A 12,729-nucleotide genomic window follows, 5' to 3' on the forward strand; every position below is an offset into this window, starting at 1 on the left:
AAGGAACTTAACGTAAATGTCAAATTTAGCCTAGTATGATAAAAGTTCTTAGAGATTAAAATTATTAATGAAAAAAATAATTACCGCTTCGATGCTAATTAAAATCCAGAGAAAAAACCAAACAAAAACTGAAAATTTCATGTTTGATAAAAATTGACCTTTCAGTTACAGAAACAAACAAAAACTAGAACTTAAGTAAAACAATGGAACTTTTTGTAAAAAAAAAATAATTAGTTTCAGCTAAATCTGAAAATGATAACAGCGAGATAAATTCATAAATTTAAAAAGCGAAAACTTTAAGGAATTTTTGATCAATTTAGGGAAGGAGGACGCCAACAGCCCAAAATGCGCATTTTTCGCCGAACCCAAATTTTAGAGTCGCTACGCCCATGTTAGAATTTAACCCATATTGAGCATAGAATAATCTGAAACAAAACAAAACCTGATTAGGTATCAATTCAAAACTAGTTGGATAAAGAAAATTTAGTGAAAGCATGGTACTCAATCATACAAAGTGTTTCATTATTTTTTGGCCAAATTGATTACCGTCCTTGAGGAACTACAGGAGGCAAAATGGGTCAGTCCATTTTAATCCAGATTCAAGATGCCCGTTATAAGGATGCCCAAAATCAGGGCATTACAAATCGTTGCATTAACGGATGTCCTTTAAACGCTGCAACATTTTTCATCAATTCGCAAACATCTACCGCAAAATCCGCCTTTGTCGAAATCCATTATAAATTTGAAATTTTTTAGTTTTTTTTAAAACAACGGCTATTAGTCGAGTTTTTCAGAAAATAATACATAAGAGATAAAGTCTTAATAATTTTCAATTTATAAAAAAATACCATTTAATATTTAAAATTGGATCTGATAGTTAATATATTTAGGTTTCACATCAGATTGAAACTCAACGATGCTCAAAATATACTAAAAATAGCAAAAATACCAAAAAGTTGACAAAAAAGGCCCGAAAATTGACAAAAAAAGACCTGAAAATTGACGAAAAAGACAATTTTTTATTATCAAATTTTTTTGGCATCCCCCTTCAGAGCTCCATGCATCCGCCTTTGAAACCGTTTCATTCAAAATCAACGAAAACAAAAATAATAAAAAAACAACGACATTTTTGGTTCACTTTTAGTTTGAGACTGATGATAATTTTTCACAAATAAACTCGTAATGCACCTCCAACTACCCCATATTAAGCATTGAGAAGTCTGAAAATGAAAATTTTTTCAATCTTTTAACTTTAATTTTGACCCTCAAACTTTTTTTTCAATACGGCGTCATCCATTAAAGGCGTCGGCAGTTTAGGGGGGGGGTGGGGTTCATCAAATTTACGACGGATTCCGACGAGGGGGGGAGGGGGGTAAACAGAAATGTACGACGTCGTAAAAATATGCCATATTCACGATTTAAAAATTTTTCGTTTTGAATTATTTAAAATAATTTTTGAAGTATTTCAGACTTAGTTCAGACTTTTATTCAAATTTTTATTTAATTGAGTTTTTTTTTTTCAAATTTTTCACGAGCTTTTATTGAAATTTTAACTGGTACTAAAAATTTCCTTCTCAGTGAGGGGGGGGGGTCATGTTAAAAAACACGTCGTAAATTAGGGGGGGTTGTTGGATTCCGACGGTTTACGATTATAGGGGGGGGTGGGGGTCAAAAAATGCCCTTTTTTTGCCGACGCCTTTAATGGATGACGCCATACCATTTACATAATTATTTATCCAAAGTTTGAGGGTCCCTTGTTACCATTAAGAAAATAATAATTACCCATATCTCGAAATTCTTTTCTAGGCTTCACTTCTGATTGAAATTCAATAATACAAATTGTTTCATTTTGCTTGAGCCAACTTAAACGAATGATAAACTTGTATCGTCCTTGCGGAATAACAGGAGGCAAAACTGAGGAAAATGATGCATTTCCATCCATCCAGCTAGATTCCAGATGCCCATTGTAAGGACATCCTTTGAAGATTTCACCAAAATCACTTTTAAAGGCAAAAACAAAGCGTCGAATAAACTCATGGTTAATTATCGTAGTTGTGTGTTTCACAAGATCACAAGCATCTATAGAGTAACTGAGCAAGTATGGCTTAAACCCTCCAGTGTACCGATAGAACATTGAAAATTCTAAATAAATGTCAGAAACACCCAAAGCGTCAGCTTTTAATTTGGTTAAACCAGTTGGTGTATCTCTTGTAACCTTCAAAATGCAGGATGCATTTTCAAAAGCTTTTGGATTGATGTCATAACAGCGTAAGGATTTCACAAAAATGTCAAATTTGGCCTAAAATGATTGTTAAACAAATTAAAAAATAGAAATTTTTTAAAAATAGTATTACCGCTTTAGTAATCATGAATGGAAAAATTAGAATGATAAAAGTTATAGAGAACATTTCGATTTAAAATCAGTTAACAGACTGCTAATATTTTTTTGATAACCTAAACGTAAAACACTATTTTTTTCATGTATACATAACTGCAAAATTGGTCACTTATTAAATACTTTACCAATATTAAGCATGATATTATCTGAAAATGATAAACGATTATCTAGAGAACAAACTGCAAAAAGTGTAATTTTGTAGTGACTCATTGATAAAACTATGAAATATTGGTAAAAAGAAGGAAGAAACCTATCGAATAATGTGAATTCATTTGTACCTTGCAGAACTCAAGAAGAACTAAAGAGTTACTTTATAAGAAATGGTTTCGTGAAAGTCATCGTTGGTAATTCTGAAACGGTAAACTCCATTAAAACGTTTCTCACAGAAGTTAATGATAGCTTATACGTCGGCACACAAGAGCCGCCTGCGCCAGAAGACGATCCGGAAGCACCAGTTCTGGTGAAATGCACTCTCAAAATAAAAATTAGAACAAATGAGAAGAAAAAATTCAATACACAATCACTTTTTAATTATTTGATGTGGCGTAATCCGGGACTGGATCTGAGCAAAGCGGTAATATATGACATCCAACTGGTGTATAAAAACCAACAATATAATCGGAAAAATCTTAAAAGTGCCGTCATAAACAAATCCTCGGGAATAAAAAAAATCTGAAGCCACGCATAAGCGTATAATCTTTGGGCTTCCGGAAGAAACAATTAATTGGCTCGACAGCCGCGATGGGAAAGTTTTCTTCGATACGGAGCAGACTCGTATTCTGTGGGAAGGATTGAAAAAGCGACTTTTCGACGGAAAATTCGAGGTAATTTGAAACTTTTTGCCTTATCCTTGCGCATTTTGAAAAAATATATTGTAAATTTAGCTTTTAGCATTCGTCATTTCATAATTTATTTGTATTTTTCCCTTTCTATTTATTACAATAATTTCGTATCGCTCCTTTCAAAAAAACTTTTCTAATTTCAATGAAATCAAAAATTAATAATATTATGTACTAAGAAATTCATTAAGTTTTTCAATCGTTTTCCTTTAATTTTTCTTGTCTTTTCGAGTTATAAGGACAGGTGTAACTCGTAAGATCTACACCTGAGCATGCTATGACATTTTGTCATAGCGAACACAATAGGTCTTCGGACCGCGGTGTTGCCTCCTCAAATTTAACCTAATAAGAAATATTAACAAATAAGAGTGATTATTGCTTTGCTTACAAGGTTGAAAAAAATGGGTTACAGAGGTTCACCAGAATTCGCATTCGAATGTATAATGTTAAAAATTTAAAAAAAATAATGTTTACACTATCATACGGAAACTTATAATATTTTAATGACTCGCAAAATAACGTCATATATTCAATCGTACGATGGTAAATGTCATCTCATTTAAAAAAAATCGAGAATGAATTGCATTCGTTTATTTTCCGACTTTTCATGAATTTTCCGAGTTTTCCCGAAGTTTTCCACTAATTTTCATCGACAACATTTTCCAACGGATGAACACTCATTCAAATTTCCAACGGATAATTTTTTAAATATGCTGTCAAATCTGTCATTTGAAAAGAATTCGCCAAACCTGCTAATTCAAACAAAGTTAAAGTGGCACACCACACAGACGGACGGACGGATGACATCACGAGCACAATACCGCATTTTTTTCAAAAAAATTGAATACGGTAAAAACAAATCTTCCGAAAATGATGTAGATATCAAAAACCATTTCTAAAGGTTTTTTTTATTTGACTCCAAGTTATCAAAAAAGACATAATTAACAATTTATCCCATATTTAGCATTGAAAAATCTGAAAATAAGACAAAAAGTCTTAGTATCTTTTAAACAACTCTTATTAAACATACCCATATCTCGAAACTCCTTTCTTGGTTTGAAATCTATCTGATACTCAATGATGCAAATTGTTTCATTATTTTTGTGCCACGACAATCGATGTACAAACTTATATCTTCCTTGAGGCAGTATTGGAGGCAAAACAGGTGTAAATGTCGCATTCCCATCAATCCAACCAGATTCCAAAACTCCAGCGTAAGGACATCCCTTAAAAATATCCTTAAATACACCTTTCAGTTCTACCATGAAACGTCCTACTAAACCATTGCTCAACATTGCTGATGTCTGCTTCATAAGTGGACAAACATCGATCACAAGATCCAATAGATAAGGTTTAAATCCTCCCGTGTAACGATAGTACATGATGTAGTGAAAGTTAAAATCACTAACACCCATTGCCGTGCCTTTTAGAAATACTAAACCTGTGGGCTTCTCCCGCGTTACCTTTAGAATGCATGATGTGTTGGTCAACGCTTTTGGATTAATCTCGTAACAACGAAGACTTTTCACGAAAACATCAAACTTGGCCTGCAAAAGTTTCAATATAGCGTTTTAAAATTTTACTTTTTACAAATAAGTTACCGCTTCGATTAAAGTATTTGACGACAAAATAACCCAGAAATAATTCAATAGTAGACCAAACTGAATCATTTTTAATACTAACAAAAAACAAACTAAAAATGCCGCTGATGAATTTCTGATAAATTTTTTTATTTCACTTTTTTCATGGTAGAGTGAGTTGCAATTGATCTTTGCATAGCAACACCTTTATCCCATATTAAGCATTGAAAAGTCTAAAATGAATTCGTTTTAACTTTTTTGTAATAATTTTCAGGGAAAAAGTAAGAAAAACTCACCCGTAGCTCGAAACTCTTTTTTCGCCCTCAAGTCACATTGAAACTCGAGATAAGCAGACGTTATATTTTTCCACATATACCAGCTTGCCATTTTATAACGTCCAGTTGGAAAAACTGGTGGCATCATTTGTGAAAATGAAGCATTTGAGTCGATCCAACTCGTTTCTAATTTTCCATCGTAAGGACATCCTTTCATGATTTCAGGAAATACTTTGATGATTACAAGAGCGAATCTTTTAATGAACTCATTGCGCAGTATCGTGGCTGTATGTTTAGCTACTTCACAAATATCCACGGTTATGTCCAGCAAATAGGGCTTGAAACCACCGGTGTATCGGTAAAACATCATGAAATGCATGGTAATGTCACTCACGTTCATTACATATAATCTTAGGTAGGTTAAGCCAGTTGGAGTTTCCCGAGTCACTTTGAGACGACATGTCACGTTTCTAATAACCCGTGGATTGGTAGCATTGCAACGGACACTTTTCATGTAGATATCAAAGGATCCCTAGGAAAAAAGGTAGGAATTTTCTTAAAATATTTAGATAAATATCCATACCGCTTTGGAAGAAGGCAAAAATATCCAAAAAAGAACAAAAATCAGAGACAAAGTGAATTTCAACATTTTATTAATGTTGTCTAGATGACACTAAATAATGAATAGAGTTTAAAAATCGTTTTATTATTTTTTTTATATCCATTGTAATTGCTTTAAAATTGCTCAATTTTTATGTAATTCGAAATATAGCTTGGAAAATTTTTTGTCAGAAATTGCAAGGTTTTTGAGCAAAAATACTAGCTATGGAAAAAGTTATTTTCAATTAATGCCTCATCTCGTTGGGCAAAATTTTCATTTAGGTGAGGTAAGGTTCGAGGATGCATCACCGTGGTCCGAAGACCTATTGTGATCGCTATGATAAAATGTCATAGCATACTCAGGTGTAGATCTTACGAGCTTCACCTGTCCTGATACCTTAATCAGTCAGTCCAATTTCATTCAAAAACTTATAAATTTTTCTAAGCCGATGTCCTTCAAGTTCAGGTGGGTCCAAGAAATAGTTCAGCAAGATTTTTTTCCTTTTGCCACAGAGTGGAACTGAGTTCATTTATTTAAAAATTAATTGGTTATTTTGTTTTTCATTGACAAAAAAAAAAATTTCGAAGGGTGACACGAATTCCACGGGTTGACTAATTTTTTTAGTATCAGAGTATCGGACATAGATGAATATATAACATCTAGCTAACTAGTTATATTCAAAGTTGTACTATTTTTTCTTTTCTTTCTGCATGTTTTCGATCAAACCGGGACAAAATACTGAAAATTGCGGTCGAATAGCTTTTTAAAAGCAATATTTTGTATCTTTTTCGATAATTCAACCCATATTGAGCATGGAAAAATCTGAAATTAAATCAATCATTTATATAAAAAAAATTTCATATAGAAAAAGAACTTACCCGTAGCTCTAAACTCCCTTTTCGCCTTCAAATCACATTGAAATTCAATGTAGGCAGCTGTTTTATTCTTCCATATCAGCCAATGTGCCATTTTATAACGTCCCGTTGGAAAAACTGGTGGCAATACTGATGAAAATGAAGCATTGGAGTCGACCCAACTCGTTTCCAATTTTCCATTGTAGGGACAACCACGCAAGATATCCGAAAATTCTTTAGTGATCACAAGAGCAAATCTTTTAAGGAACTCGTTATACAGTAAAGCAGCCGTATGTTTAGCAAATTCACAAATATCAAAAGTTATGTCCAGCAAATAAGGCTTAAAGCCACCAGTATATCGGAAGAACATCATAAAATGCAACTTAATGTCACTCACGTTCATTGCATAGAATTTCAAGTAAACTAAGCCAGTTGGAGTTTCGCGAGTCACTTTGAGACGACATGTCATGTTTGTGATAAACCGTGGATTGGTGGAATTGCACCGAACGACTTTCATGTAGATATCAAAGGTTCCCTGAGAAAATAAGGTATGAATTTTTTAATATTTTTTTATTAAACCACTTCTTTTTTACCGCTTTTGAAAAAGGTGGAAGAATCCAGATAATACCAAAAAATAGAGAAAATCTGAATTTTAACATTCTACAAATATTCTGTTGCTAATATTAACAGTGAATAGAGTTTGAAAATAACTTTATTATTTTTATGGATGGTTGTTTTAAAATTGCTTGATTTGTATCTAAATCGCGATTTATATTTAGAAATTAAAAAACACTTAATATAAAACATTAAAACATAATAAAACAAAATATAAACGTACTAAAAAGTATGATATAAGTGCCTTTTGGTAGCCAAATTCCTTTGATCACCAATATTATAAATTAAAAACTAAATTGTGGAGTTTATAATTTTACTTTACTTTTATATACTTCATTGGAAAGTTTTGCGTATAATGAGAATTATCTATAGTCATAATTAGTTAACAGATAAAAAATTCGATTTGGTTGAAAAACTAGGCCTTGTACTGAACAAATACGGTAAGTTCTTCATCATTGTGGGAGGCTTTTTTATCTCGCAAATTTCAGCCTATCCGTGTACGAAATTTCAGCCAAATCGATTTTTTTACTCAAATATTAAATAATTATGCCTATATAGTTTTAATAAGATTTTGATACAATTCGAATAATTTTCAAGCAAAAATGAGTAAAATGTACTACAAATTGTTCTTGAGATAAAATTTTTATTTATTTTTTGCTTTTTCATATTTTTAGTAGTTCATCCCATGTTAAGCATTGAATAGTCTGAAATTAAATCATTATTCTTTGTAGATACTTTTCATTAAGAAAGAAAAACTCACCCGTAGCTCGAAACTCTTTTTTTGCTTTCAAGTCACATTGAAACTCGATATAAGCAGCCGTTTTATCCTTCCATATCAGCCAATGTGCCATTTTATAACGTCCTGCAGGCATAACCGGAGGCATCATTGGTGAAAATGAAGCATTTGCATCGATCCAACTCGTTTCTAATTTTCCGTTATAAGGGCATCCTTGTAGAAGATCAGAAAATACTTTAATGATCACTACAGCAAATCTTTTAATGAACTCATTGCGCAGTATCGTGGCTGTATGTTTAGCCACACTACAAATATCTACAGTTATATCCAGTAAATAAGGCCTAAAGCCACCAGTATATCGGAAATACGACGTGAAATGCATCTTAATATCACTCACGTTCATTGCAAAAAATTTCAAGTTAACTAAGCCAGTTGGAGTTTCTCGAGTCACTCTAAGACGACATGTCATGTTTGTGATAAACCGTGGATTAGTCGAGTTGCATCGAACAACTTTCATGTAAATATCAAAGGTTCCCTAAGACAAAAGGTTAGAAAATTTTAATATTTTATTTTAAAATATCCATACCGCATTTGCAGAAAATGGAAAAATCCATATAATACTAAATACAAGAGAAATTAGTAATTTGAACATTCTATTATCTAGTCCGTTGATAATACTAAATAGTGAATAGAGTTTGAAAACCATTTTATTATTTTTTATTTATGGATGGTTGCTTTGAAATTGCTTGATTTTTATCTAATTCTCAATAAAAATTTAGAAAATAAAATAGATGATATTATACAAAATAATGTTTTATAAAACCAGGGCAGAAAATCATTTGACTTAAAAACTAAATTCTTTTTACTTTATTGGAGCTTAATTTGAGACTTTATCAAAAACCCTAAAATTAGTTAGTTTTTTGAGGTTTTGAAATATAATTTTATTTTATCTTGCTTTTGAATTTTGTACGATAGCTTTTTAATCACAAGTGGGCTGAATTACCTTTTAGAATTATTTAAATAATTTTTTTATTTTTCAGGCATTTAACCCATATTAAGCATCGAAAATTCTGTAAGTAAAATAAAAAATAGATATTAGTAATAAAAAAAAGTAAAATCCTTACCAATATGCCTGTATTCCTTTCTAGCAACAATTTCTACAAGACTCTCAACTTGAAGGATTGACTCGTCAGTTTTTGCCCACCTCAACCAATTCCAGAACTTGTAACGTCCTGTTGGCACAACTGGCGGTATTAATTCTGTAAAGGTTCTGTTTGAATCTATCCAACCAGAATAGAGACGACCACTATACGGACATCCCTTAAATATTTCGGGATATGAAGCTTTTATGCCTTGTGCCATCCGAAGGAGTCCACCGTTATCGAGCTTAACGGTTTGATTCATTAACTGACACACATCCACTGAGAAATTTTGGAACATGTAAGGACGATATCCTGCGGTGAAACGATAGTACAGGGTAAATGTTAGAATCATGTCACTGATTCCAAGAGCTTCTCCTGAAACTAAAACAATTCCAGTGGGCTTTTCACGGGTGACCCTTACTTTACACGTTAGATTTCGAAAAGCTTTTGGATTGATGTCGTAGCAACGAAATGACTTTGTATGAAGGTCAAACTTTGCCTAAAATAGAAGAAAGCTGAATGAAAATGATTTTAAAATGATAAGAAAAGGTTTACCGATTCGATTAATTGAACGACAGAGACCAATATGCAGCAAAATAATACTTGTTTAAACATGATGGAGGCCTAGAGATAAATGAAGGGCAAAATTAAGAGCTTTAATTTTTTATAGGCGAAACTAACGAATAGGTCATTAAAAAAAATCATTAAAAATCGTTTAAATTCATTAAATCCCGTTGTTAAGTTTCAAAAATTTTAAAATAACTTTTAATAACAATAATAAATTTTCTGCTACATTTCATGAAAATCATTAGATTAATCAACCTATAGGTACCTGTAAAAAAATAGTTTTCAGTTGACATCCACTATGATTTTAACCCTATGCGCAAAAAAGGGGTCAGATTGATCTCTTTATAAGTCATATAAATTATTTTTTTACAGATTTCAAAGATAATTGACTATTGTGACGGGAAACCGGCTCATCACAAACCATCTCCGCATCAACGACCACCTAAACCGCATCACGATCATAGACTCGCCAAAATGCGACTGTGGAATGAGCTACGAAACGATCGATCATGTTCTGTGGGACTGTCACCTGCTGATAGGCGACCTGGCATCCGAATTAGAAGAAATAGGAATCGAAAAAAACACCCCCGTACGTGACATCCTAGGTACCAGGAAATTCGACGCGCTCCCGATAATCGCAAATTACCTCAAAGAAAACTCAAAGAAAACCTCAAAGAATATCCACTCTTTGTCGTCCAAAGTTTTTTTTTCATAAACAAATCAAACGTACTTTTACTTCGACTGAGAATGAAGCAGGAATTTAATGATCCATAGTAGAATACTCAAACGTCATTTGGTGCATTTTTACCAAATTTATATTGTATTTTCATTCAAAAATGAGGAATCACGGGTTAGCGCCAAAACTATGCGTTTCCGAGCATATGTTTCATGGAAAAAAGTGATTCTTATGACTCGACGCATATTTAGCGCGAAAAAATTGCCTGCGAATCACAGGAATGTTACATAACTCCTTCTTTCTTTACCACTAAAAAAATTTCAGCAGTTATATTTTTTATAGTTTTGGAAAACCGTATTTAGCACTATAAAGTATGAAATATAAAAAAAAAAATATTTAAAAAAAAAATATTAAAAAAAATATTTTAAAAAAATATTAAAAAAAATATTAAAAAATATAAAAATAAATAAAAAAAACATAATATAAAAAAATGTATTGTTTGAAGTTTTCAACTTCTAAAACAAATTTATATTGAAAAAAAAAATAAAAAAAAAATCAAACTATAAAGTATGAAACAAGTAAAATCCGATGAGAATGAAAATAAACAAACTATAAAGCATGAAACAAGTTCCTTATGAGAGGGAGACATTCATATCATAAAAATTCTCGCTGAGCTTTTACCAAACTGACCAAAATGATATAAATTTTGGGCAACAGTTTTCAATTAAAGCTTATAAAATACAATAACAAAAACAAAAAAATTGTCGAATGCTCATTATTGTTGATTGGAAAGGGATTAATAGAAACCAAGTTCTCAGATTCAACACAATTGCCCAAAATTTATATCATGTTGGTCAGTTTGGTAAAAGCTCAGCGAGAATTTTTATGATATGAATGTCTCCCTCTCATAAGGAACTTCATACTTTATCGTTTGATTTTTTTTTTATTTTTTTTTTCAATATAAATTTGTTTTAGAAGTTGAAAACTTCAAACAATACATTTTTTAATATTATGTTTTTTTATTTATTTTTATTTGTATAATAACTCACTCGAACATGATTGAAACTGTCCAGACATTTCTTTCATTTGCTTTCAAGGATTCGAGCTGGTCGTCAGTACCTATTGATCAAAGTAGACTTACTGTGATTGGAGAAACTTTGAGAGTTGACCTTTATAAGAGAAATTTTAAGTATATGGTAGAGAGTCAGCACCTACATAAACAAATAACTGACTATCAATTCTTTGCAAAGATGACCATTGTCCATATTATTAATTATAAGGCAATCAAAACAATTTTGTTCAACATTATCTGTGTGAATCATTCCAAAAATATAAAAGTAGTCAGCTCCTTGTCCCTTCCATGCTGCATAACAAAAAAAGCAATTAATTTTATAGCATCAAATATTTATTTACCAATAATGGCAACAACAACAAAAAAAAAGTACAAAAAAAAATAAAAATTAAAATACAACAGAAAAAAAAAGTAAAACGATTGAACAAAATATTATCATACATATTTTATAACCATAGAAACTGCATTTTGATATCATCACATAACAACAAAATATTTATAATGCACGAATATTATTAAATATAAAAAAAATATATATATATTCGTGGACACATTTGGTCAAAAAATGATTTTTTTTTCGAAACTCCACCTTTTTTTTGGCTGCGAACATCCCAATTCCAGTGTCACTTCAACCAAACCCACTCACTCCACGCGCTATAATAATGCAATGACAACAAAAAAAAATGCATCATGCACATGCAAAAAAAAAAACCGTTCGTATAATTTTTAAACTACACATTTCTATTTATCATAAACATAATGTAGTGTAATTTTTCGCCAATTTTTTCCGCCGCTCACACACGGACAGCAGCAAATGTATATTCTATTCGTTGAATTGCATTTTTTTTTTAAATAATATAATATTCACACACACGCGGTGCCATCAATGCACACGGGATGCACATTATTATTACGGGCAAAAATGGTATGGATGATGGCCAATATAATAATAAAATAAATATATAATAAAATATTCCTCTATATGCAAAAAAAGCAAAAAAAAAAAACATCATCATACCACAAAACATCACTACCAGAAAAAAAAAAATTGAAAATAAAACGCGCACAAAAAAAAAACGAAATTTTCCACCCAAAAATGTTCACAAAAAAAAACAAACTTCTATCCCACACTACATGCCGTGCCACCACTTTGCCTATACCTACAAGTACGATGCATGTGGGCATCATCAGCATTTTATATTTTGTTGTGATTAAATCTATTCAATATATAATTTTTTAGTCAAAAATATATGTGTTCGTTTTTTTGTTGGTTTGCCGATTTTTTTTTTAATGTTAATGCAAAAATGTTCATTAAATTCATGCGCTAAATACCGTGTATCGGGCACCGTGGACCTACTTGGTCAGTCAATGCAC

At 31.6% G+C, this 12,729-nt stretch overlaps 2 protein-coding genes across 2 annotated transcripts; both read right to left on the reverse strand.

The window, feature by feature from the left end:
- Nucleotides 1–1,176: 1,176 nt before the first annotated feature.
- Nucleotides 1,177–2,409, reverse strand: LOC134835717 (uncharacterized). The gene is made up of 3 exons (XM_063850643.1): nucleotides 2,355–2,409; nucleotides 1,783–2,299; nucleotides 1,177–1,220 (listed from the first exon to the last, which is right to left on the reverse strand). Exons 1-3 carry the CDS (start codon nucleotides 2,406–2,408, stop codon nucleotides 1,195–1,197), a joined length of 597 nt encoding a protein of 198 aa, XP_063706713.1. The 5' UTR covers nucleotide 2,409; the 3' UTR covers nucleotides 1,177–1,194.
- A 4,080-nt stretch (nucleotides 2,410–6,489) lies between these two features.
- LOC134835376 (uncharacterized) lies at nucleotides 6,490–7,016 on the reverse strand. Its single transcript, XM_063850253.1, has 2 exons — nucleotides 6,572–7,016; nucleotides 6,490–6,515 (listed from the first exon to the last, which is right to left on the reverse strand). The coding sequence occupies exons 1-2, from the start codon at nucleotides 7,014–7,016 to the stop codon at nucleotides 6,490–6,492; spliced, it is 471 nt and encodes a 156-aa protein (XP_063706323.1).
- Between the last annotated feature and the right edge of the window lie 5,713 nt (nucleotides 7,017–12,729).

This window comes from Culicoides brevitarsis, chromosome 3 (genome assembly GCF_036172545.1).
Source record: "Culicoides brevitarsis isolate CSIRO-B50_1 chromosome 3, AGI_CSIRO_Cbre_v1, whole genome shotgun sequence".
Lineage (NCBI taxonomy): Eukaryota > Metazoa > Arthropoda > Insecta > Diptera > Ceratopogonidae > Culicoides > Culicoides brevitarsis.

Bases quoted from the DNA above. Each gene is read 5' to 3' on its own strand.
- LOC134835717 (XM_063850643.1), bottom strand. From the start codon at position 2,408: ATGTTCTCTATAACTTTTATCATTCTAATTTTTCCATTCATGATTACT. The intron at 2,300-2,354 runs GTAATACTATTT...CAATCATTTTAG, and splicing joins CATTCATGATTACTAAAGCG to GCCAAATTTGACATTTTTGT. The intron at 1,221-1,782 runs GTAATTATTATT...TTTCATTTTCAG, and splicing joins AAAAGAATTTCGAGATATGG to ACTTCTCAATGCTTAATATG.
- LOC134835376 (XM_063850253.1), bottom strand. From the start codon at position 7,016: ATGACATGTCGTCTCAAAGTGACTCGCGAAACTCCAACTGGCTTAGTT. The intron at 6,516-6,571 runs GTAAGTTCTTTT...ATTTAATTTCAG, and splicing joins AAGGGAGTTTAGAGCTACGG to ATTTTTCCATGCTCAATATG.